Below are 27,304 nucleotides of genomic sequence, written 5' to 3'. Positions count from 1 at the left end.
GTCACGGCTCAAGCTGTCAGAGTTCCTGTTCTTTCTCCCCTTTTTAAAGGCTGAACCCATTTACTGATTACACACAATAAAGTTGCCAATACTCTGTTCTCGCTCCCTACAGGCAGATCCTGTAGACCACTAATCCTGAAGAAACCCGTCTAACAATCATGTCTGCAGATGTAGGACACCAGATCACTTTCAGGGTGAACAGGACCGGCACAGCCACAGATGGACGTCCAAGAGGGAAATGCATGATGGGAGTTTTCAGGAAGGTGAAAATCATAAAATACGTCTTACTAAAGACACTGGGGGTTTGGGGAAACAAAACAAAAATACACGCTTTGTTTCTGTAAAAGCTACAAACAACTAAGATGTCAAATGCAATTTCTCTCTTTGGCCGTAGTCATTATGGAAATCAAATCGTCATTTAGCAGAAACTCCCCGCGTGAAATCAAGATACGCCAAATCAATGTGTTTTTTCACACTGCAACCGACACGAATATTGAGCCCAAACGGATGTTTCGGAGCAACTAACCTGACACTAAAGGCATTGAACCGGGCTCAGATCTCCCAGACTGCCTCTCTGCTGAACTCACTCCGCCTGACAAAGGGCACTTTTGCAAGCGTCCGCCGATCAGCCGCTCTGTAATTATTTTCAATATCATACGCCGCTTGTGTAACTGTGATTTTGAAAGCTCAGTCATCGAGTTTCCCTCGGGGGCTCCAGATGTTCTCAGTGACACTTTTCAGAGGTACCACTCCGGGAGGCAGTCTGTTTCACCAGCATACATTAAACAGCAGCTGCCGGGTGATGCTCGGCACGGCTGACTCGGCTTTTCCGATTGGTTCTCCAAGATCGATTTTTAATTTACTGACAGTTCAACTAAAAACAACCCCAATTACACAGCGACAGCCCTGTGATTGGTGTAGAGCCGAGCCACTTTTGTTTTGTGTTGTACTAAATCAACAAATAGAAAACTTCACACACAAAATGACATGCAACATAACAGGGCACAAAACGGAGAGAGAAGAGGATGGGGTGTCTGGAAATACCTTCAGGAGCAGCTATAGGAGCCAGAGAGATGGACCGGGCAGAGGTGTGGGGTCAAGGTCACAAAGAGTGGGAAGAGACATGAACACAAATTTAGAACTCAGCTGTGCAGCAAAAAGAAAGAGAGGAGAGAAAGGAAAGAAAGGAAATGACATGAAAGCCACACACAACGACAACGTTAACACACAGTGAACACGAGAAACCCGTGTGAAAGCATCTCCACCACTCTGCACCAGGGTTGGGGAGTAAGTAGCGACGTTACGTAGTCAGATTACAGAATTTTGATACCTGTATTTCCGTTATGTTACTCTTGTCAGACAAGTATTCTGATTACGGATACTTTTTTAAAAGAGTAAGATATTACTGATTACTTGTACATGATTTACATGAAAGCGTACAAGTGTAAGGAAATCTGAAGGGGCCAGTGTGTAGTATTTTTGCAACATTTTGCTCCATTCTACAACAAGCAGCAAAATAGTAACACACAGGTCTACTGTTGTTGCCGTTGTGGCAACATTGTGTGTTAGCATGGATTGAACTTGTGGAAGTACAGGCAATTTAACTTCCAAAGAAAGAAAATGGAACAAATATTAAAGGGCAATACATGTCTACCACAGGACAATGTACTGTCTGCTTCCAAGGACTAAACTTAAAGTCTTAAAAACATCTGGAGGTAAGATTTTATTTTTTAAATGTGTACAACTGCAATACAATTATGCTTGGCATGCGAGTAGAAAATTGGCATTTTAATAATTTTAATAAATATAATTTAACAATTACATATGCTTTCATATATAATAAAAATAATAACAAAATGGTAGCACAGAAATGGTAAAACCAAAATTGTTATCAATAACTTATTACCGCAAAAGCAAACTCTCTCAATGTAAGATACATCCACGTATGTTACAAATAGTTCCTGTGCATCCTAGCTGGTTCTGTGCTGGTTTTAACAATGAAAGACTTAATAAAAATCGCACAAACTGAATCGACTAGTTCCGACCCATAGATATCACTTAAAAGAAGGTAAGATGTCAATGTGTTAATTGCATAAACAAGATGCATAACATTCCTCACTTGTTAATACTTAAATATAACACTTCACCGGCACCATCCACCCCCCCCACTGCACTTTGCCAGCACTTTGAGGACCCCCGAGACCTCAGACAATTCGAACACTGACCACACCCCACCCACTAACCAAAGACCAACTTGTGTCCCCTTAGTCATTTGTGATGCCCCCCTGCCGAGTTCGTCCTGCTGCCGGGACTGATCAAGTCACAAAGCACACACTATCGCGCAGTGCAAAGTATAAACATGCAAGAGAATTAAACTGATGCAAATCTTAATTACCATTTTAATTGTCTGAAGTGTGGATACAAATAAAACATTTCAATCCGTCATCCATATTAGAATGTGTGGGACATTTTGTTTCACTTTTCTTGTTGAACTCAGCTGCTTTTGTTTTTTAATAAAAGAAAAAAAATTATTCCAAAAGTAATCTAAAAGTATTCTGATTACATTACTGACTTGGAGTAATGTATTGGATTAGGTTACAGATTATTTTCAAGGTATATAACGGAATAACCCTCACAACCCTGCTCTGCTGATCCGGAAAGTGCAAATCACCAGAACAATGATGTAGTTCATTTGTAAGCTCTCTGAATGAAATGCATATAATATGATGGCACATTTATCCAGATATTGTAATGCTGATATTGAAGTAAAAGTGTCAGGGGATTTGTTTTATTAGTATTATCATTTTTTTTTTTTTTATATGAGCATGCATTACAGTTCGGGGCTTTAAATAACAATGTCAATGACTAACTAATGAACACATGCAGTCAATTCTGTGACGCCATTTGTCTTGATAAAGCCTACAATACAAACACACAAACTCCCTGGAAGAGAGGCATAAAGAAAGAGTAACTGGGGCCATGCTTTCCCTTCTCCGCAGGGGTGTTTGCTTCATTGGAAGGGGAGGGAGAGAGAGAGAGAGAGAGAGAGAGAGAGAGAGAGAGAGAATCCGTCAGGAGCCATGCGGGACGACAGCTCTGAGGTACAGAGAGTGAGAGTCCGAAGGAATAGGGTGTAATTAAAAGAAAATAACTACATTACAGCACCAAACGAAGGAAGGGATCGAAAGCTTTCTCCTGTAAGTTGAATACAAACACAGAAGTTTATAAAAGGGAGTTTTCTGTATGTTTTTTGAGGCGGCACCGGTGGGTTTTTCATCTCCACATCATTACCTTTACCATGACCGTGTTCTCCGAGTTGCTGTTCATCATGTCGTCGAAGGAGGTGAACAGATTCCGCAGGGACTCCGTGAAATCCAGCTCTCCTTTATTCTCGTACAGCCTGAAAAATAAAATGTATTTTCAGGTAACGGTGTCGCATTTGAATATCGAAATTAGACCAGAACAAAACCTCAGCGCATTAAACAGTTTGGTGCGTAATCTAGTCTCTCATCAAGGTTTTTAATCACAGGCGGGCTGAGCATATTCGCTATGCAAAACTCAGGGAAATACATTAATCATCGGTTGGTTACATTTGCATTTTAAAAAGTCAACACATCTTAAAAAAAAAAAAAACACTGATTTGCATTCAAATTGCATAAATCTACTTTTGGGGGAAAGGCAGGAAGCTGAACATGAAGATACAGCTCCTACTACTAATGACCCAAAATCTGGCACAAACTTCCATATCTGCATGCGTTATAAATCTGCACTGTGAGATGAGAAGGCCCTGAACATCCCTCGACAACAAACGGCATAATGTGTGTTTATTTCAGCGCTCCGTTTTAAACAGTGGGCTGCATGTTCTCCAGTGGTCATCAAAGCTACAAACAGAGAGCAGAACCTAAAACTCTCTTCTCCAGAGTTGCATGCTGTCAAATGGATACTGAGCAGGAATATTCCATTATTCCATCGCAGGGCTACATCACAGATCCGTAATTGATTCAGGCATTGACCTCTCCTTTTCTTAATTGAATAATTAAGGTTCTTGTAATAGGATTCTCCTACCAAACGCCACAGACGAGTGCAGGGCATTACTCCTCATCAATGGGGGCACCAGAACACACCGATATCCCTACAATCCCATGAAGGACAGCATGGTTTTGACAATGCTTGGTCCAACCAGGAACCATTTAAGAGACACAGTATATAACATTGATTATCTTCAAGATGATTAAAGGGACTTAAGTTTTAAATACGTCCACTTTTCCCTAAACGAGCCTAAACAACTGATGTGAATAAATCATGTTTTTCCACAAAAATTACATTTTTCTATACACGTCTATTCTATATATAAACATGTATCTATATCTATACACAGGAGAAAAGAAAAGAAAGTCGAGAAGTCTAATTAATCTAATAAAGCAATGTTTATCTGTCCTTCCACTCCAGTTCTCCTCTCTTTCCACGGCAAAAGCACCAGAAATACCAGCTGGTTAATCATGGTTGCTTAATAATACCTCGCTGTACTACTTGGTCAAAGACAGATTTACAATTCGGTTTATTCTCATCCTCTAGATGAAGTCAAAGGTTTTGTGACCATTGAAACTCCTCACTATTAATTTCCCTTCCTCTGCAGCCACAGAGCAGCCAGATTTTATTCCAATAAAGGCAGATCTCTGTAACACGCAGAGGAAACGCATCACTTTGGACTGGAGACAATGGTTACCAGGGATGTGTTCATTAAGTCTTGCCCAGCACCGCACACCCCAGGCACACAAAAACAAGACTACAGACTCTTGAGACTCACAGTATCTCGCGGTGTCTTTTTATGCAACACTCCCACTCTCGGGTCTCAGGTCAACGCACAAATCAACTGAAAAATGTGGCCCAGGATAAATATTTTGTGTATTCAACATGAGTGGGCCCACAGTGCCAGTCTGTGTCATTTAGCCTCTGATATGAATGGAACAAGATATGATAATCCCAGACACCAAGCCGTCCAGAGATCTGTGGACGGTTCCAGTAGAGCAATTGGACACTCGATTGCCTGGAGGACATGTCAACGCAACTCGTGCACAAAGTAGACAAACCACCAGCGGTCAAAATACAGACCAAACCGGTATCATTCGTTCCCTCATTAACCGTCCCATTAATTGCCCGTTAGGTGTAGCATCTCGTGGCACTGTTGCCTTTGGACCCAGAGAAGCAAATCCAATCCCAGACATTCAATTCGACCATCAATATGTAGACAACCAGTCTGCCCGAGCCCCAACATAATTGCATTACAAATATCTTATCTATGAAAAATACTACCCTGTGAATAATAGTATTCAAATAATCCCTCTGAAATAAAAGTGTTGTCCCAGGCAACCTTCTCTCTAAGGCATCTGACAAACACCTGCTTTAATGAATTTTTAAAGCATTTATACAGTGAAGAGAGGGATTAAATAAGACCACTAACCTTTATGTGAAGGTGGGACAGAATTGGATTGCATTTATTTTTTGTTTAGAAGAAAAAAAACAAACAAAAAAAAAAACTTCAGAGCATTTTTAAAAGAACCCATTTCAAGAACAGAGCGAATTCATGTACAAAAAGGCAACCACTTAGAGTTCAAGTCAGAGGCTAATCTATATACAAATTAATTAAAAAGCTAATTAATAACTGCTAAGCGCTAGGTGGAATACGCATTTTTAATTTGTGTGAAACATACACGGGTTAAAGTTTAGAGTATTCGACGTATTTCTTTAATTTTCCCCCGTGAAAACAGAGAAGACATTCTTATAGACGTTAATTAAAATCTGCAGAAAAGTAAGAAAACGAATTATTAAAATAGCCGTTCTTTATTCGATCCACGACTGCTCTGGTAACTTGAATAAAAATGAGGTAATGCAGTCTAATGCATATTTATACTGTACAAGGACACTGCAGTTAAATACAGATTTAAATGTCACATTAGAGAAAGCAGTGGGGACACCAGAATATTTTAATTTCAAACCAGCCTCCAGTTAAGATGATCACAAAGAAAAGGAAAACAAAAGTTGAACCCAGGAGCTGCTCATTTTCCAGCTCATCATTAAATGACGAAGCGCAATAATGACCCAGTATCCATTATAAATCACATACGAGAAACCAGCCAATCACAGAGCCACATTTACACACATCCCTGTATCTCTTGCCTTGTGTAGAAATGCCATCCCATGCATAGAAGCAACAGTACTTCAAAATTAAACATGCCTAGAAATGCCATTCCTACACCAAACCAGGGCAACATTTCAATCCAGTCAGCGACAATGTCTCCAGACATGCCAGTTGCATGGGATGTACATTTGTTTTTAATAAATCGTTTCGATACGTTGAACCAGCATGAAAACACAACACAGACCGGCTGCTGAATTGTCAGTTACAGCGGATTCTGGACCAAACCATTTTTAGATGGGGAGAGGGGGAGGTTGTTTGTTATATTTAATGAAAATTAAAAAATTTAAAAATCACCGCAAAGATATTTGTGCATATTATCCGTACATGTGTGATTTATAAGAAGTTAATAGGTCATGTTAGCAGCGTCTCTTATTGTGTCTCAAACTGCTCTCTTACACAATAAGAGACACCCTTCACATGATGCATCATCTCTTAACTGAAACAATTTACTTAATAATCGATGCCCAAACATGCAAACTTACTGGTTGAACAGCACCCTGGAGCGCACGATGAACTTGAAGATGTATTCCAGCGCTTTCATGGCCTTGAACAGCTGCTCGGTGAGCTTGTCCGCATTGTCCACGTAGTTCTTCAGCACCTTGGTGAGCTTCCTGTGGGGAGGGACAGACAATAACAATCAAACACTATAAGGTGTCAATCCCCCCTTAGCGGCCCTCTGTGTTGCATCTCTACCAGTCACGGCTCAAAGTGAACTGTTGTGGCACAGAGAGAGTGGATCCTTGGATCAAGTCACTCTTCAGCAGGGCAAATTCTTTTATAAATGCAGAAGACATGGCAGAACACCTTCAATCGAGCTGATGGTGAGAAAAACTGGGGAAAGGGATAAAAAGTGTACTGAGCATGTGCAAAGCAAATAAATACAATTATGAAAAAACAAAATGTCTAAAGCCTTTAATGTGCTGCCTCGGACAACATCGTACTGTGCAATTATTATAGATCAAGTGATTAACCTTCGGTGGATAGGGAGAGGGTTGGGGGTTCCCAAGGATGAATAGCATAGAGAGCTGAGAGAGAGAGAGATAGGGGAGGCCTGCGGTTTTCTAGCCGAGCTGACAAACATCTAATGCTACCTACTGGCACAGCCTCATAGTAAACACCGTCCTTGTCCTTCACCCTTCAGAGGCACTACATATAAAACTGGAGTGAGAGAGAGAAAAAATAAAAGCGCCAGAGCCTGGGAAGCACTAATTCATCGTCACGCTCGGCTGCGGAGGGGAAGTAACCGAGAGCGAGGCGCCGGTGCAGCTCAGAACTGGGTCTGCCTTAAACGGGCGCCCGGGTATAAATAACCCCTCAGGTATACCTACACTGCGCTGATTAAATAAGGCTAAGTAGCTGCGGAATAGCTTCACCGCATCACTCACTCGAAGGCGCTACAGAAACTAGGTGCCGTTCCAGAGAGAGGGCTCTGGCAGGCGACCAAGACCTCAGTGTAAGCTTAAATTATTCTCCTCACTCTCTCTAGGTGTAAATAAATGATTTCCTTGTTTGGCAAAGCAAGGCTGGAGTCGAGTTCTCCGATATGGTGGCATGCCAGAGTCGGTACGATCCCCCGGTAACAGGAAAGCCCTGGTGAACATTCCCCTTTACCAAATACCTGCGTCAGTGGGTAAAAGGGGAGGCGATGGTGAAATGTGTCAGGGAAAGGCCATCAGGGAACGGGTCCCATTTCATGTTCCTTATTTCATTTCTGCCTCTTACCTACAAGATCATAACTGCACTGAGAAAGGGAGGGAGGGGAATAACACCCAAAGGTCTCAGAGGCCTGCGCTCTCCCCGTGCACCAAGGGTTTTTGCTGGACATGCGCAGCTTCTCCTCCGAGCGACGGATTCTCATTAAGAACACGAAAGGACCGCAGAGGCGCCGGGAGAGTGGAGTCCTTCAGGCTGCAGAAAACAGCTCGTTCAGACTTCCCACTTCAAGACCATTACTTAGAGGTCAAGAACATCTCTCGCTTTCCCGAACAAAAAGCCAGAGTGCACTGAAGAAGCAGCGCGCTCCCTCGCTCTTTCATTTGTGTTTCTCATCTCTCCTTTCATCGCTCATAATGGAGCCTGGCATATTCAGACCAGGTTACCAAGAAAATCAAAGCAATCACAAGAAGCAACCTCACTTCTGCAATGTTCTCACTGTGCGTCTCGTGTACAGGATGTCAGTGAGAAGAGGAGGCCTTCTGGGACCGGTGTCCTTGCATCTACAACCTCCAGAACCCCCCCGGTCCGATGAGTAACCAACAGGATGTTCTGTATTTCCTGTAAGGTAGAGTGCACTTTGATACCAGGTACAGCACTCGTGTACAGCGCTAAGGGAGACCCTCACAAAGCGAAGGGGTGCCCGTGCCCAGAAGCAAAGCTTGCCTTCAGATTTGGGAATTCTAGCTTCAGGCTTTGCAACTCAAAGCTTATACTTTCAAATCAATGCATTGGAAGAATACCAAGAGTGAGAAATCAAAAGAAAAAGAATGCACAGCTACAGATACAGAAATGTATTTGACTTATGGCCCAGGAGTCTAACCAGCACTTCCTCAAAATGGAGAGGGTGTTCAGAATTCACACGTCACAACATCATAACGTAGGGGTAGATACATAAAATATATCAAATGTCATTCCTAGCACTAGCGATTGTTTTCCTTCTCCATTTGACGAGTCTGAGACAGTCCACTAAAGTCTTCCAAGGCCGCAAATAAACCAAATAAGAAATGGCACCCAGGCTGGCATTTCTGCTGACACCCGCAATCAAGGCAATCAGAACCAAAACACATTTTATGGCATCTCCACATTGGACAAGAAGAGCACAGTCCAGCACATCTCTTGAGTTAAGCGCGGCGGTAATTGCAAGTGACTGTGCAGCCCGTTACTGCAGACGAAGCTCTGACCCGAGTTAACAAAGCGGCGTCTCAGTGCTTTCTGTTATTAAGACGGCCCAGTGCCAGGGAAGGATGCAGAGGAATATGTAAATCTGTCCATCTCCCTGCCTGCTTCACAGACCCACTGAGGACTCGGCTACTGTATATTTCGGGTCTACAGCCCTGTGTGTCCCAGTATCCAGACACTAGATCACGCTGTTGATCAAGGTGCTGTAATCTAGTGGACCAAAGTGCGACTTAAGCCAGCTTCAATTCTCCTTCCTTAATATGATTGTTTCAGAACTTATCAACCATCATCAAAAACAGTGCTTCAAATAATAGAACAAAAACACAACACAACAGCACAGTAATAGGACTGAAGAAATACTCTCCGTACGGTACTGTGTTTCGGTCTGGTTTTGCCCATTTGTGTGAAGCAAATGAAACATGTTTTTGAGCACCTACTTCAGCTGACATGAAGTGCCATCTGCACACAGCACAGCCTTTCAGTTCCCTCGGGAAAGAATGGCTCAGACGGCGATATTCTGCCAGAATTTGACTGGGACCTATTTACTGTATCAATGCCGTAAACAGACAGAAATGTATATGAATACGGAGATATAAAGGGGGTTCATTTACAGAAACCGTAAATTGAAGAAAGAATGAATATACAGTACTGTGCAAATGTTTTAGGCAGGTGCGACAAAATGCTGTAAAGTAAGAATGCTTTCAAAATTAGACATCTTAATAGATTATATTTGTCAATTAACTAAATGCAAAGTGAGTGAACAGAAGAAAAAGCTACATCAAATCTATATTTGGTGTGACCACCCTTTGCCTTCAAAACAGCATAAATTCTTCTAGGTTCACTTGCACACAGTTTTTGAAGGACAGGTAGGTAGGTTGGCCCAAACATCTTGGAGATCTAACCACAGTTCTTCTGTGCACTTAGGCAGCCTCAGCTGCTTCTCTCTTTTCATGTAATCCCAGACAGACTCGATGATGTTGAGATCAGGGCTCTGTGGGGGCCGTTCCATCACTTCCAGGACTCCTTGTTCTTCTTTACGCTGAAGATAGTTCTTAATGACTCTCGCTGTATGTTTGGGGTCGTTGTCATGCTGGAGAATAAATTCGGGGCCAATCAGATGCCTCCCTGATGGTATTGCATGATGGATCAGTATCTTTCTGTACTTCTCAGCATTGAGGAGACCATTCATTCTGACCAAATCCCCAACTCCATTTGCAGAAATGCAGCCCCAAACTTGCAAGGAACCTCCACCATGCTTCACTGTTGCCTGCAGACACTCATTCGTGTGGCTTTCTTAAACGGTCTTCAGCAGCCTCACCTTGTGAGCTGAGTTTGGCTGTTCCTCACCCAGTTTTATTCCTCCTACACAGCTGTCTCTGTGTCAGTTAATGATTGTGTTTCAACTTACATATATAATTGATGTAGATTTTTCTTCTGTTGACTCACTTTGCATTTAGTTAATTGATAAATATAATCTATTAACGTCTATTTTTGAAAGCATTCTTACTTTACAGCATTTTTTCACACCTGCCTAAAACTTTTGCTGTACTGTACTGTAAAAGAGAAATATATTTGTTTTCTTCCCCTCTTATCACTGCATTGATTTTGTTTGCAAGTTCAGCAAAGACAACACAATGATGAAGTGTGCCACTGATTAACGGCTCGGGAGAGGGGCGGGGGAGCTGCTAATCGAGGGCTTTTGCAAGTGTTCTCCACAGATAAGTTCCTTTATGATTTAGTCACGAGTAGAAATATGATAATGACGCAGGACATAAAGACACAGATTGATCACAGAAAGCATTCGCTCCCTACACTTTCCATCATCTCGGCTTTTATCCCCGTAACGCCGCGTTTCGTACGCCAGAGAAATTGTACAGTGTCTAGTCGAGCGCTCAGCACAGACTGATCTACTCTGACGGATGAGTCGGGGGAAGATGGAGGAAACTCCCTCCTCTATGGAGTTCCGGGGACGTGTCCGTTACGGGCCCGGGCCGTCGGAGTCACAGTACGTGTGACGGCACCGCATGTGACAAGGCATGAGCTCCACACACAGGCTCAGTCACCTCGTGTTTGACTGTCACCGCTCGGCTCGCGATGTCACAGTATCAGCAAAAATAAACAAATAAGCAACTAGAACGGGGGGAGAAAAAAAACTAAAAACACTACAGATAAGCAGAAATGTCAGGTTCTTCATATCAAAGAAAATTGCTTTAAACAAGCCGTGCTCTCTATGAAAGCAGGTTCTCTTAACCCTGAAGACACGGCTTTCTGAGACTTACTTTTATAGATGTAGCACACTGTAGTCAGGACTAAGCCATCTTCAATGCTATACCACTTATTTTTTATTATGGTTATTTTTAATTCAAATTAAACGCATCCAGTGGCGTCACTTTCAGTCACTTTTTTTTTTAATATTGGTGTTGACGCAGCAAAACGGCACTGAACTGAAACACACCTTGGGTCCGATGTATATGTAGCAGAGCTGGTGTTTTTGCTCATAAAAAAAACGTCTGATGAAAGGCTGAGTGTTTCTCTGTCGTGCCCTGATTTCTGCCGGGGTTTATATCAGTTGGACATTCAACATTATTAATTATGAGACTGTAATACGTTAAGGAGGGAAACCTCTTCTGAATTCGATTCTCTCTCTCTTTATTCACACCACAAAGCCCCACAGAGAGCAGACGAACTGCCCTGCATTATGGGTTTATCATGTCATCAGTTCATGCTCATTAGAGGGTTATTATCACTGCGCATCTACTGATAAGACCTTAACTCGGCTCGCGTTGGAGATCCAGAACCGAGGCCAAGACAGGAAACCTCTTAAGCTCATTTGCAGTCATTTACTGGGAGACCGTTATCAAAGACTGAGGTGACATCTCAGCCCATCATCGAACACTTCACTGGGACGGACTGATGGATTGACATGGACATAGTAGGAGAAGAACAAGCAAGCACTTACGTGTACGCCAGAGTCGCGCTGAAATGCTTGCGGATGTAGGTCTCGAGGACAGGGTTGAAGTGCTGGAACTTCCTGTCAGCAATGAGCCCAATTATGAATACCTGTCAGGACAAACGAGCCACGTTCATTAAAGCACGACGGAGACATCATGACAGAGACGACTTTAAATTAACATTTTTTAATAACCGGGTTAAAACGCATTGAACAAAACGGTACAGAAAATGTAGTTTGGATTTGACAAGAGCAGCTAAGGACACTAAATATGGCAGCGATTCATAATTAGACTCCATGAATGAGCACCATAACAGAAACAGCCTGAGGACGACATTTGCGACAAACTGTAGCACTGGCCTCTATTGTGTTGTGGTCCTATAGAAATACTTTTTTCTCCCCAGACAGTAGAAGTAAAGTCTAAGGAAGTCACTCACCACTATGGCACAATTCAAATCAGGCTAGAATAACATAACCTATTCTTCGACGTCACTGGAGTGCAGGGTTGACCGAGTTAACTGCTTGGAAAGAAATTCTCACTTTCCACAAGAGGCCGTACAGACGACACGGCATCAGATTCATCAATTCATCAGCTCCCTTGTGGAAAAATGTAATTTGCAGTGCATGTGGTCAGTCGAAATGGATATAATTAATAGCACAAGTCTAGAAATGAGCAATTAGGGCAGTTAATACGAGGACTCTTATAACGGCTGTTGAAATCCAGTCTTTACAGTCACAGTGAAATGCTTTTATTTTACCCTCCCTCCCCACAAGATAAAAAAACGGTACATTACAATGCACCACATCATCTCCGAGACGATACCCAAAGGAATCGGCAGCTTCTTATTGTAATGAAGGAGATTTTAATAAATCAGGGACTCTCAGCTGGAGGACGAGGAGAGAACGTGGTGCCACGGACCGAACAGCGGTATACACTTGATGGACAAGAAAAGGAGGAGATGGAAAGGAACAATTATGATCTCAAGCAGCAGGAGGTAAATTGCAGGTTATAGACTGAGGTCTGAGCAGAATCGGGGGTGGGGGGGAGTGGTGATGAGTTAAAAGGCAACCGCTCAAATCAAAACCGCAAGTTTCTTTTTTTTAATGTTTGGCGTGCCATCAACGTTCCTGGCAGGGGAGACGGCGAGTCAGCTGTGCACCTTTCAGGGGCCGAGACAAGCGCACCTGAAGCTGCCAGTACATCCGAGCGCCGTCTTTGTTGCATTTAGCTGCCTTTGTTGAATTATGAATTTGCTCGCGTCAGATTGCAGCCCCGGCGTCGGATTCCCGAACATACCTGTCTCCCAGACAACCGGGGTTCTGTTTATAAATAGTGCCATTGCTATAGCAACATGCTTTGGGTTATCAAATGAAGCTAATCTCCATTAATCCATTGCCCGCTGATCGGTGTGTGGTTTTCCTATCGGGCACAGGACGGCCACAATCTGATATTACACTGTGCGCAAAGTAACGTCACCAGTTTGCTTTCCAATGTTTGAAGGCGTATGTAAATCAATAGGTGAAAGCCAGGTTCGAGGTATCAACAATCTGCCTGCCAAACAAAGCAGAATGCTGTAGGATTTTCGTAGAGCAAACAATGCAATCGCTTTCTAGTGACGCAAGAGAAAGCCACCGTGATTCGAACTGGGCAGCCAGCCGGCGCAGGTGACCCTACTGCCGGTGGCCAGGTGGGCAAGTAGGAGGTTGTCCTCGTGCTGCTTCCAGAGGTCCAACCACTCCGGGTCATGGAGGACCCTGGGCAGAAACCGCAAGGCTAACGTTAGCTCGGTGTAAAACACTAAGGTGGAAGCGCGAATGATAAACCTTGGCTCTGGGCGCTTTCATTCAGGGCTCATAACAAGAACACACAAACGTACTCAAGTCCAAGAGCAATGAATGGAAAGCGCTGGTCTCTGATCACAGTACAGTCCTGCCTTCATCGTTTGCTAAATGCAATCGGGTTGAATCGGCGGAGGTTTGCTTCTACGATGAGGCGAGCAAAGCAGCGACCAATCACCATTCATTACAATCGAGATACTGTGAAGAGGGAGAATGACTAATAAAGGCATCACTGAACTGTGATCAATTGCACTATATCATTACAAATACGCAAGGCCAGGGTTGAACTACCATTTCAAAGTAATTAACCTTGGCACTCGGGCATAATTGTCATTTAAACCGAGAATTACAAATTGAAATGTGTAACGGAGCTCGGGCCTGTGTGTAACCGCCGATTGTGTTTCTCTGCGGAAAGAAACACACGGGATCAAGTAGCAGTTTACCACCGAACCATTTTATTAAAAGCTAAAATCATTTAAACACCTAACACTTTCATTTGAGATCTGCTCAATATTAACCACGCACAGTATGAATAAACATCAGCATCCACCACCTGCCGCCTGCTGTCAGTCAGCTTCCTGCCTGTGAGTGAACTATAAATGCATCTCAGAGACCCTGACAGCGCCTAGCGGGCCGCGCAGCGCCGGGCTGACGGAGTGCGTTCCCGCTGGCACACACTTACCAGCGCATCAAACACCAGCGTATCAAAGGTGTCGCTGTCCGAGTTCTCCATCATGATGTTGAAGAGGGCGTCGAGGGTGTCCTGCAGGAACTGAAGCACAATCGGAGTGAATACAATTAGTACAGAAAACCACTCGGGTAAATAATAGTCACTACAACAAAACCCAGATATTTAAATATAATCTAGATGCTTCAAATCATCCAATAGCTAAGATTTCATGCAAGGTGTTGTGGGAGAGATTCATCCATATTCATAATTAGGAGATATCTGAATACAATGATGCCTGTTTTTTGGATTGTGTCATTCCATTGTGTAGCGCCGTCACAATCCTTACACCTCTGTCATTCGCAAACAAAAAGCCATCTCGGGAGGACAATCAGGCTTTTATAGCACATTTCTGCTCTAAACGGCACAGAACAGCAATTCTGTGCACAAATCGCCAAGTGACCCACAGGCTTCCAAAACGCAGCTCATTCGATGCAAGAAATACAGATCGCATGGTTTTGTGTAAAATATGAAGATCTTTATAACTTTATAACCCAAAACAGCAGGGTTTGTTACGGTACAAAGTATATACATACCAGGGAAATCAAATAAAACAAAAACACACACAAACATACAAGCATGCATACATACACACAAACTACAGGTGAATAACGTGTGAAATTGTGTCAACAGTGGCAGGTGTGTGTGAAAACACTGGCTGGAGAGCAACAACTGCACAACGGCACTCTCACAAGAGGCAAAGTGAGGACAAACACCTCCCGCAGATAAAGGTGAAATGTAGTGCGAGAGCGTAGCAACTCGACAGCCGCACTGCAGCGAAGTCAGGGATGTTCATGTCTTTTCACGTCTTGCAGGTATAAAAAGGTCAAGGAGCAAGAGGTAGAACACTTGAAACAAATTTGAGAGGGTTGTTACACACAGAGGTGAACTACAACGTGACATATTTCTTTCTTGTGCATCTTCGGAGTGCATACAAAATCTAAACACAGGGCTACAGCCATTATAAAACATACCTACTGTATACACACAGTCCGAGTTTAACAGGAAGATATAGAAAGGTAATTTTTTTAAACAGGATTATTGCTTCAATCCTCAAATGACTGACGTTAACGTGCATTAATGGGCTTTCGATGCGTGTCAGATACCATGCTTGTGCCATTACATTTAAGTGTTTAACACTCAGCGAGAGGATCCGGGGAAAAAAAAAATCACATTAAACATGAATATCTGACACATCAGCTCAGCATCTGGTAACCTGCCGTGAATTAATGACAGGCTGAAGCCCGACTGACTTGCATAACAAACGCCGCCACACTGAAGCGATACTTGAAATGAAGGACTCTGTGGCTCACGTACGGTGACTGAAACAGAAAGCATCTTAGCTCTTTCCCTCAAAACAAAGCCTCAAATCCGGGACACATTTTCTCTTCAGGCGGCATTTAACAGCCACTGCACTGTCATTCGCGTTGCACAGACCTGCCTTAGCCGGGGTCGGGAGTCGGGCCCCAATTGGTCCCCAGTTCACGTTGCTTCTTAATCAAGCACAGAAAGCCCAGCGGGGGGCTGCCAGTGTCGCACAGAGCACCGCGATCAAGAGCCACACATTAAAACATTAATTAATGAGGGGCGAGAGCGACGCAGCGCAGTTAGACCCCGGCCGCCCGCAACAGGTCGAGGCGCAGCTCAAGGGCTTTGGGTTGGATTTCTCTCTCAAAGAACATCATGATCTAAAAGAGAGGCATCTAATGAACTGGCCTACGCAGAAGTGCCAGGTAATCTCGCTGTCGTCCGTAAGACACTGCCTAATAGGAGGTAGACAAATGAAGGGACAAACCCTCTTCCAGTCTTATTAAAGATGCTACCTTGTAACAGTCCATCACCACTGGGCATTCAGCATCTACCATACAAAGTGGCTCATCATTGGCTACTTCACAATAAAATGCAGATCAAAGCTGGCTGCAATTGCCACAGTGCATGCTGGGAGATAAAAGTAAAAGCACTCCAGACACTTAGTATCGGGGCCAGTTAACCGCTGATATGGTACAGAAGTGTTGTGGTGGTACGTGTGCAGCATACTACAACTGTGATACTACAACAGCAGGAAGATCGGCAACACACACACACACACACACACACACACAGGAATGTAATGAAAAATAAAGGGCGGTATTCGCAAATACTTGTGAGGCAAAGCCGACACTGCGTCAAGCTGTTATGCATTTATTTTAACTTGTAATTCTTTGCTACAGGCATTACACAAACTTTAATAATCCGCACTAATTCACGGGTGTAAAACATTCATCTTCTGCTATCGGTGCCCATGTAGGAACACAGGGGATTATGCCAGATAATTCACTAACAGAGAGAGAGAGGAAAAACTAAAAAGCAGGTGATAAAATAATCAATAATGGAAATGTGTGATGTAAGCTTGTTGGTTATTAGTCACCATGACTGACAGCTTCAAGTCTTGTCAAGACACCTGCTTGTGGTCTCAGTGCCGACCCAGAACCAGGGCTTATTTTCGATCATGGGACGCACACTTAGACTTAGTGCTAAGGCCCGGTAAAACACTTGCCAACCGCTAAGAGATGGGTCAGCTAGCGAGCAACACACCCCGCGCCGCTCTCCAGACAAACACGCCTGCAGCCGGTACAGCGCTCGACGCACTACACAGCTTTTTACAACTCCATATAATTTTACAGCGCAGACGCGGCGCCGGGAATGAAAATGACCTCTGAGGAGAACGAGAAAGGGATTGAAAGGGAGGTGGCGGCGCCCTTGGAATCGTTTTGTGTTACTGTTCTCGTTGCAAAGAAATTGGTTTTACTCCCTCTGATTTATTTACAGCTCTTCCAATGAGCAGTAAAGAAGCGTCCCGCGCTAATGGAGGCTGGAAATCTCCGCTGTGCGTCCGGCAGAATTGTGCCTGAGAGCGTACACCGCTACATGAGGTCCAGAGCGCTTCTCACATCACTCATTTAAACTTCGCTCTTCCGGCACTGAACGCAATCAAGGGCTGGATACCGGCTTCCCTCGCAGGGCTCACCGGTGCTGGATTATAGTTTTTGGAGCCGTCAATCCTTTGTGCGGTTAGCAGGTCATAAAAAAACATTGAATATACAGTGCGTCTCTCTTTTGATCCTTGCATTCAGCCGCTACACAAACACAGATCGGCTCCCTCGGCGGGTTGATGCGGGAATGCGTTTTATTTCATGCTGAACAGGCCGAGGCCAATTATTATTGCTGTCACAAACCACGGCATTTCAAAAACTTCAAGTATGATTCACCTCTAAAACCCTGCTTTTTCTGAAGGTTTAGGCTGCGAAAAACATGCCCTGTAACTGTAGTTCCTTTAGCCGATCTGGGAGCTGAACTGTGGAGAAAAATCAATCACTGTCGTGTGTCCGGGACAATATCAATCCCTGACAATATAAAACATCAGTGCAATTTGCATTTCTTTAATGGAAAATCTAAGGTTTGCCAAGCGGAAGATTTGCATTCTTTGAAATTATTAAAGTAAACAGCAACAGGATCGAGAGCAAGTTTATCATCGATTCCAGGCAGATTTTTGGCAGCCAAAACTTCGGAAACAAGTCTATATATATGCGGGAAAGTATTATTGAAATTAAATTAAAATGAGGGGGGAAAAAATGGGACCGCTTCAATAAATTGCATGCAATTTATGCATATATCTTGTACTTGGCACAGAAATGGAGGAAATCATTCCCCCGAAAGACGACTCATTCCTTTATTTTGTACATGTTCTGCAAAAACACTACTGACATGATTATACAGATACATTCTGCGGGGCTTAACCAGTGATCAAGCACTGCGGCGTGTTTTGTAATCAGCTTGTGTTTGTTTCGGTGGAAAACTAAAAAAGGTTTGAACAAGGATTTTGTGAGAGAGAGGGATGACACTCAAACCTTGTCCTAGATTGCACACTCGGCGAAGTGTAAACACGGGGAACGCGCTCCCCTTTCCAGCGCCCAGGGACTCGCTTCCCCCGTCACATCGCAAACCGATTTACCTTGACCACTTCTCCTCCGTCCACCTTCATCAGCTGCTGCAGGTTCTGCTGCAGGAGGCTGGTGTTGGAGCGCCATTTCAGCAAGCCCAGCAGGTCCACTACAAGACACCAAAGAGGGGGGATAAAAAGGAATAAATCATGAATAAACATAGGGCGTTAACAATTAAAACTACAATGTCTGAATGGAACAGGAGCAGAGATGTGTTCATGAATTGGCCAGCTGGGAGAATCTGTTAAAGAAGTCCACAGAACAACTCCGGAAAGAAGCGCAGAACTTGCCTTGTATTTTGCCAAACTTGCATTTGTTTAAAGGCCAGTCCCTTGTCTTGTACAGATTTGAAAGTAGTTCAGAGCATGCTGGGAAACTACACTTTAGTCCGCATTGCTCTACTAATAAATCAAGAAATGGGAGCACAGGCACATTTTACGCCCCACAGGCTTTTAAGGCCGAGCTCTGAACTCATCTCGGCCTCCGCAGGACACACACACCTAACATCGGAAATTCACATCCATTTCGTGGATCACCATCTAATATATGTATTTTAAGTTTGAGGTTCAGGTCCAAGTAGTAGAGCAGCACACACTTAGTTTTAAATGGTATATAATCATATAATCTGCTGAAGATGAACTTAACTCAACCTATATGTGGATTTGACAATCTACGACGCCTCTGCAAGACCAGGCCTCAAAGAATAAGCCATGTTATACACAACTGTTCAAAGACGCACACAAATTAAAACTCTACAGAGAGAGACAGTGAATTTTAAAGACCAATATTAAAGACTAGGCCACCACAACTCTTGAAATAAAGAAACACGTGGGAAGCCTCTACTGCACAGCGCTTTTGCAATTGATCACAAATTCAGTGCAAAAAATTGAGATGAAACGTGGGGGGTTGCACAGCTACTTTCATTATTGCTGCAGAGTCAGCTGTGACCCGTTTAGAGAGACCACAAAACCTAAAAACGGGTCAGAGATGGACTGTGGTTTGTGAAGTGAAGATGCAACATTTCCACAGGTCGTGTATATATATACACACACACACACACACTTATACACACACTTGTGAGTGCGTCTTGTTTTGCAGTGATAAAGCAGAACTGAGTACTGAGCGACGGATGTCAATCAGCGATGACGGGCGAACTCAAGTCGTCACTCGAGTTGAGTTTTATAGATTTCCTCCTCCTGAGCCGCAGCTCACTCCAATTAAGACAAATTACTGTAAATCGAAATCAATCACCGGCGACGGCAGACAGCGGCCGCCGAGGGCCCGATGCGTGGGGGGGCTCCCGGGGTGTTCCAACTCAAGGAAACACTTGCGATCCGCGCCTCGGCTCCTATTCCATCTGCATGAATTCTCGGAGGACTCCCAGCGTGACCCCGCAGAGCAGCTCTCGATTACAGAGACGAGCGCCGATAATTCCTCCAACGTTAAGCTGTCAGGACCGGGACTCAGTTCCAGGTAATACGAGTCAGACCCCAGCGCCACTCGCGGACGAACTGTACGACCCTTACATACACAGAGCAGACACACAGTAATGAATCATCTGATGAACTCAAATAAAACAAACTACACCATTTACAATATCAGGCCCTTTGTGTCCTTTGTGTTTTTCTTGGCAAATCCAAGTCAAAATGAAAACACGACGAAGACTGAGGAAGACTGTTTCAGGAAGAGCATTAAAGACCGGACACACAACTCTTAAACGAGTGGAGATAAACACAACAGGCCGATACATATTCATTTGTCCCTGATGACTCCGGACACAACAGATGAAAGATGGATTCCTCAATCACTCTTACTATAGGTATGGCTCCCCTGTCATCTCCCGTTAGCATTCATATCTAACACAGTGAGGTCCAGAGAGACAATTAAATTAGTCCATTGAGTCCAGATTCAGTCCCAGTGAGGCTAGCGTTTGTGCGATTGATCGCCTCCGCCCTCACTGAGGTCAACTTCAAAATGGAATAACGCTCTGATGGATACGAATAGCGTAGACAGGTCTGCCCTGTGTGTGTTTTGCCCCGGCATCCAAATACAGCGTGTCCTCGTACGAGCTGGCATGATCAACGACGCAATCTTGAACAAACGGTGCGCAAAAATAAAACTCCACCCAGGTGGGCTGCATTGCATTTGTTGTTGAAAAAAAGAAACAACAACAAAAAAGCACAATGTACAAAAGCCAAAGAATAGATCTACATAAAGGACCCAGTGCCATTGAAAATGAAAGCATTATGGGATCTCTAATATAAAAGGAAGATGATGTCACAATGCTAGGAAACAAACATGACACAAGCTTATTTTCCTGCAACAATGTTCACACGTACACTCTTTGGTTTACAGACTAAAGACAAGATGACGGTTACAGCTTTTCTGATATTAGTTTTCTGCACAGACACACTGAAATAATCTAACTTGGACGCCGTGGAAGTCGTGCAGAAAAGACAGTCATCATTCACCGACGTGCAAATTGAAACTCGTGCCTCGTCTCCTGCAGAGAGATCGCAGGCTGAGTCGCTCTTTGTGTTGCCTTCGAACACGGTGCTATTTTTAATATCTCCTGCAAATGGCCAGAAATAGCGAAAGCAACAGATGAGCATGAAGTTCACGAAGTGAAACCAAAGGAAAAACCAAGTTCATCTATACCACAGGAGAGAAGGCAGCAGAAGAAAATAAAAAACGACATCCAGCAAGTTTCGCAGTGGGGGAATTAACATACACAGTCCTCGGCGTAGCAGCGATCTGTCACCGTGACCTTTAACCCCCAGCACGGCACTCAGATCTTCACGGTGATTAACGACACCTCAAAGAACACCATTACTGTATGAAGGGACATTTTTTAATGAGACCCAATGAGTCTCGTGTTTTCAGAGATGGATGTACGCCGTCTGGGTTTATTAAAAGAAAACAAATCTTTCCAAGGGACTCACGAGCGGGCGAGAGGTCCCCACCGGGATAATCAACGTCCAATTTAGAGATGAGACTGTCCAGGCCGCTGACAATCGCCTGTCAGCGTGCGAATTACAGCTGCGGAGTGCGCTATAAATGTCAACAATGGGACGGAGCCACAGAAAAACACAACTGTTAATCTTTCAAGGCTATTGAAGGCCGAGTTAAAGCTGGAGATGGAGCTCTCTCTCTCCGCGTGGCTCCCTCTCAATTAATTAGCAGCCAGCGTGCAAAGTAGTAAACAAAGTACAGCGTAAAGTCCCATCACTCTCACGTCGCGACGTTCATTACGATAATTAAACATGCAAATGCCGGACGATTTGTTCTGGTAAACACTACAGTAGCCTTTTCAGTAAACATCTTTGGAGTTTGCCAGAAGCTTGATTTGAATTAATGGTGCCCACGACCTACTTAGAGTAGAGCTTTCTTGTTCTCAACTAAAATCATTTCAGCAAACAAACCGAACAAAGGGAAAGGGGGTCGTATCGACGGAAGACAGGTGTTCTAGCGACTCCTGAAATAGGTAGAAAATCCAACCTAATTATGAATCAGAGTCTCCAATTAAAATAAGTAATTGTTCTTTAGACTAGGCTCGTTTGCATACAATAGCCGGACACACATTAATGCACTCGGCACCCCCGTTAGAAATCCACAGTGACCTCATTACCAGAAGACTTATGCTAGGCTGTGTATCATACATAGAGCAAAAGAATGAAAAGGAATGAAATATAAAATGGAGAAATAGCCAAGAAACCAGCAACGTTAAGCTCCTAACAGAATACGAAAGCTGACATTAACGGTGTCTTCTCATTGGGAACCGACGTGCCTCTCTCCAATTGAAAAAAATACCTGTTGACATAAATATAAAATACAGTTCCACTACTAAGCTAACACCGCCATTGTCAACGACTCGGACTGCAATTACACTAATAAGCAAGATTAATTTGAGGTTTCTGTGACCTTCAGATAACAGGTATCAGGTAGGGAAGCAAAGGAGAAAGCCAGGTGACAATGGAGATAGGTGTGGAAAACGGGCATTAATCCTGATCCCGAAAAGTATAAACCTGCGACCGAGCTAATCTCAGATCCTCCTGGGGTCTTACAGGAGAGAGCCGTGACTGCAGAGCTGGCTGACACAGCGGCAATGCACACAACCGCCAGCGCTCCTCCGTGCTCACTGGAGTATCCGTTTTATTACCATCTAACCTTCGCAGGTGAGGTTTTTATTCTTCCGCTCTTAAAAACAAGTCTCCCGTCAGCGTGCACCATCACCACAGCCCAGAAAAGAAACACGCGCCTGCAGGCTGGGAAGAGGAGGGTAGATTTTAAGAAATAACAAAAAAAAAAAAAAAAAAAAAAAGGGGGTCGGGAACGCAATAAAAATAATTTCCATAAACAAAACAGTTTCCGGAGAGGACGAGCAGAATCCACATGATCGTTTCCACACAGGCAATCCGTCACGGCTGTCCCTGGGTGGCACAGTTAATCTTAATCTTAATGTGAGGGAAATATGTATGAAGACGCTGGCGAAGACAGAGGACTTCTTTTAGTCCCTCGGCAGAGACGGGAATACAGCCAGTAACGAGAATTAATGGGACAGGAAGCAAATGTGCCTTCTGCTTACGATGCAGTGAACAAACAAGCAGAGCTCGTTACGGTGCGCTTCAGCTTCTCATTGGATCTGAAGACGTCCGTGCCACTCCTGACAGGAAGCCTTGATTTGCAGAAGAAAAGTGTTTTGCTGGTATGAGACTTTATCTGCCTGCAGACATAAGCTTTCTCCCTTTCTATTAAAGAAAATAAAAAGGTTTTATGGCTTGAAAAGGGATCTCCGTCTACAAAGCAGCTCTCCAAACAAGACAGGCACACGGGTCAGTCAGACTTCTTTATCTGAAAGCCTGATGGCTGCAAATGGGTTTCTCTGGGCCCAATAAGCGCAGCTCTCTCTATCGGAGGAAAGAAAGCCAGGGGTGAAACTTCACCGGCCCAGATGTGTCCAAGATCAACCGATATCGGAAGACAGGAGGGTGGAGGACTCACCGTTCTGCGTGAGCTTGGTGGAGCAGACCAGCGTGGAAATCTGGAAGGAGTCCTTGCTGATGGTGCAGCTGCCCAGGTTCTGCAGACCCTTCCCCGTCAGCGAGTAGCTCTTCTCCTCCAGCTCCACCTTGGTGGCCGGGAGGTTTAGATAGATCGAAGAGTCTTCCAGTTTCTTGGCTTCTGCCTGTGGTGGGTTTTATGGCCATGAAAACAAAAAGGAGACACACCGTTGAGGGTTACATAGGGAGCTGATGCAGGTCACAACATACAGCATTGTACAACACGTCTCTCTCAGATAGAGGGACTAATACCGATGTGAAAACTATCCCATCATGCTTTGCGTTCCTGTTATTTCCCCCAGAATTTCATTTAAATTGAACATGCATTGCTGACAATAATGTAAAGAAACAAACAGGACTTCTTATATTTATTTATATGTTTGGGCGGGTGGGGGTCATTGTAAAGGGATGTAGCAAATAGAAAACATGAATCAGGAAGCTTAATTTTAGTTACAGCATTAATACAAATGAGCACATTTATAAATAAACAAGGCTGATGTTGCCAAGGTTGGGAATTTCACTTCTGTGTAGCAGCACGACAAACCCGCGCCGCAGACGTTACCTTGTACACAATGAGATCGTGCTCCCCGTCTCTCAGCGTCGTGCCGTCGTAGCGCATCAGCTTCACGAACGACAGAGCAAAGATCTTCTCTGACTTGTCTTTGGCTGCGGAGGGAAGGAAAAGGCAAGCATCAGGAGGCGAGGCCGTCTAGATACGTCGCCTGCTGCGTCGCCGGGCATAAGATCGCTTCCCCGCGAGTCGCTGTGGAGGCCTGGTGTTGAGGGAGCAGAGAAGGCCACAGCCTGCACTTACACCGCGCCTCGAAAGGCAGTTTTAAACATCCAGACACGGAAGCTTAGATCAACTTCATTAACACAGGGTCTGCATACATAACAGACTCACTATACATATGAACAAAACTGAACTGGCACAGGTAAAACAGTCACACTTCCTCCTCGGACTGTGGCAGCTTTAGTATGTGCTGCACATATCGTTGTCCTCTCTGGTGTTACACACCTCTCCTCGTGCAGCCGCGGAATTACTCTTTCAGGCGACGCCGACTTGCTGCAGATTTTGGTGTCCGATCCCATTATTGCATCCAATGACACAGAACAGCGGTTGTACCTTGAATGTTTCAGTCGACCGGCTTCTCCCCACCCACCACCCCCCCAGAGCTGCCGAACTGCGGGATCACCTTCCCATTTTATTTGTAATTAATTTGTTAATATTGTTAACATTGGGGGTTGGGGGGGCGCGTTGTCACCAAAACAGATCTAGGCATAGCTACTCTCAGAGTGTGCACTGTAAGGACACAGACACTGAGAGAAAGAAAAAGATGCACAGCCCTAAAATTTGAAATATTTAATTGTCAAAACCATGAAACTGGCAGCGAGACACCGCGCTGCGATGGACAGCATGTGGTGGCAAACTGTCAGCCGATCTGGAAGGACGGCCTGCTCTGGGGACAGGGGAGCTACATTATTCAAACATGAGGGCGCTGGGGATGGAGGTGTTCAGATCTCGGAGGAGAATGTGACTCGTTGAGGGGCACTGGACTGTTCCAAATGCTTCAATCCTCCATTAATTTGCCGTCCGTCGCCGGCTGTGTCTAGCCAACTGAAAGCCAACTGGCCAACTCGTGAAAGCATTCGAGGGGGAAAACATCCTGTGACTTCCTGAACAGATCCGGCCCAGAGGAAGATGCCAGGACGCTCCACAACAACGGCTGCTCAATATGGCGCTCGAATCCACGTCCCGCACGGTGCCAACTCTAAACTCCAGTCTGCTTCCAGCCCTGTCACACGCCATTACTCATTCACTCTCCCAACATCGAGAGATGGAAATCAGTTCTTAAACTTTCTTACGGATTAATATTCTGCAGTTCTTTGTTTGTTTTTAGTTCAGTAAATTACAGCCAAGATAAAACAAGGATTATCATTGTAAAGTTGATAATAATGACAATAACATCGTCATCTCACGAGCCATTGGTGGTATCAAATGTAAGACCAGCAGCTCAGCTTCCAGAAGCTTTAAAAACCCATTACTGCACGTCCTCAGATATGCCCAGTCGGGGGACTTCGACATAGAGCGGCTTTGAACATTACTTCAGTGGAGTAAACTTGAAAAAAAAAAAAACAGCTCTAGCATGGCGAGAAACGCATCAGGTACATTAATAACAGCGCCGGAAACGCGGACCATTAAAAACAAATAACCCCGCAGAATCCACAGTGGGAACAAGAAATAAATTCAGCCGGCAGACATTAGTAAACAACAGCAAATACAGAGGAATGGGCCGATGGCGCGGACGGGAGATCGGTCATAAAAGCCGCCGTGTGTTCAATCAACACATCATCCGGAGCCACTTTCCATGTTAACATTGTTTTTCATTCGGGGGCCGCGGTCCTGTTGGCCGCCATGCTCCGCCATGTGGCCGGCAGATGGACCGGTGTCTGCCAGGACAAGATTCCCGGTGCAAAACAAATGTACTTACTACGCGCAGCAGCAAGACTAATTCCCCTGGCACAAATCATTAATTCCATGTTCAATAACTTCTCAAGGCTGTGAGAACAAGCTGAGCCCAACCAGCGATAGATCTGCTTTATAGGGGAACGAAATGACGGCGCCGTTTCACCCCCTGCGACAAAAGGTTGAACTTTGCGCCTCATTAGTTATTTATCGCTATGAAGTAAATATACTTCGATTGGATGTAAACTATTATGCATCAGACATTTTTATTTTATTGTATTTAAATACTTACAATCCTGGGATGATCTGTGCCTGAAAGTAAAACGCAAGTGGCTGCGGTTCACGTCTTCGATTGGAATCGCGACCTGAAATAACGAAGAAAATTTGTTTAAAAATCCCAAAGTCTAAAAAACAACCAATCTTAACACTTTATTTCACTCGGCATTTAATATATTCACCTATCATAGATTTCAAATCCCTTTTTTGAAGAACAAAAATACACAAAAGCCAATCTTTGCCCTGGAAAGTGAACATCACTATAAACCTATAAATTAAATAAAAAAGGAATAATTGCATTTCAAATATTAATGCGCCTCATCGGGATTCACAGCTCCCGTTACATCATTTTATCATGTTTATTAAGACGGACAATTCTGCTCATCTTTCGAATTGTGAAAGACGTGGAGAACTGGCTGCTTCCCTTTTCCTTTCTTTGTGTGCGTTTGTGTTTGTGTGCGTGCGTAGTCGTGTGTGTGTGTGTGTGTGTGTGTGAACTCACACCCGCCGTGGGTCTCGTCACCAGTAAAATCCAAACTGGGTGCTTTTGTGACTGTGTCGTAGTTGTGTGGAAGTTGCTGTGTAAGAGTTGCAGCATCGTGAGAGAAGGCAGTGCAGTGAAAAAAACACACATGGGGAAAGACTAACCTTTACAGTTTCAAACCAGCGGGGCTGCTTGACTTGGTAGTAAATCACAGACTTGTACTCCGAGATCCCCTCGTCCCCGGCGCCGGGAAAGATCACGCTCTGGACACAGGGAGGGAAAATGGGTTTAATTAGAAGCTGTGGAAGTTATGTGACATGATTTGACAGAGTGGACTCAGAGCTTTGGAAGCGGAACTGTTTTTGTTGTTGATTGTTAGCATTTAAAAAAAATAATATAACCGAATACCAAAAGATACAATGGACGA

The 27,304-nt window shown here is 44.1% G+C and overlaps 1 protein-coding gene across 5 annotated transcripts in view; it reads right to left on the bottom strand.

Moving 5' to 3' along the window:
* dock1 (dedicator of cytokinesis 1) overlaps nucleotides 1–27,304 on the bottom strand; it is a 238,902-nt gene that overhangs the window by 180,269 nt on the left and 31,329 nt on the right. For 4 of the 5 annotated variants that reach the window (XM_066693808.1, XM_066693807.1, XM_066693810.1 and 1 more), the window contains exons 15-23: nucleotides 27,042–27,140; nucleotides 26,410–26,482; nucleotides 24,213–24,316; nucleotides 23,592–23,775; nucleotides 18,602–18,699; nucleotides 14,566–14,655; nucleotides 12,054–12,154; nucleotides 6,682–6,810; nucleotides 3,292–3,400 (exon numbers count right to left, since the gene is read on the bottom strand). In XM_066693808.1, coding sequence (XP_066549905.1) covers nucleotides 3,292–3,400; nucleotides 6,682–6,810; nucleotides 12,054–12,154; nucleotides 14,566–14,655; nucleotides 18,602–18,699; nucleotides 23,592–23,775; nucleotides 24,213–24,316; nucleotides 26,410–26,482; nucleotides 27,042–27,140 — 987 coding nt within the window. The remainder of the gene's footprint in view (nucleotides 1–3,291; nucleotides 3,401–6,681; nucleotides 6,811–12,053; nucleotides 12,155–14,565; nucleotides 14,656–18,601; nucleotides 18,700–23,591; nucleotides 23,776–24,212; nucleotides 24,317–26,409; nucleotides 26,483–27,041; nucleotides 27,141–27,304) is intronic. The other variant, XM_066693809.1, reaches the window with a different exon arrangement.

Source organism: Amia ocellicauda, chromosome 20 (assembly GCF_036373705.1).
Source record: "Amia ocellicauda isolate fAmiCal2 chromosome 20, fAmiCal2.hap1, whole genome shotgun sequence".
NCBI lineage: Eukaryota > Metazoa > Chordata > Actinopteri > Amiiformes > Amiidae > Amia > Amia ocellicauda.
The sequence above is the reverse complement of the archived record's forward strand: the minus strand, read 5'-3'. Positions and strand labels throughout refer to the sequence as shown.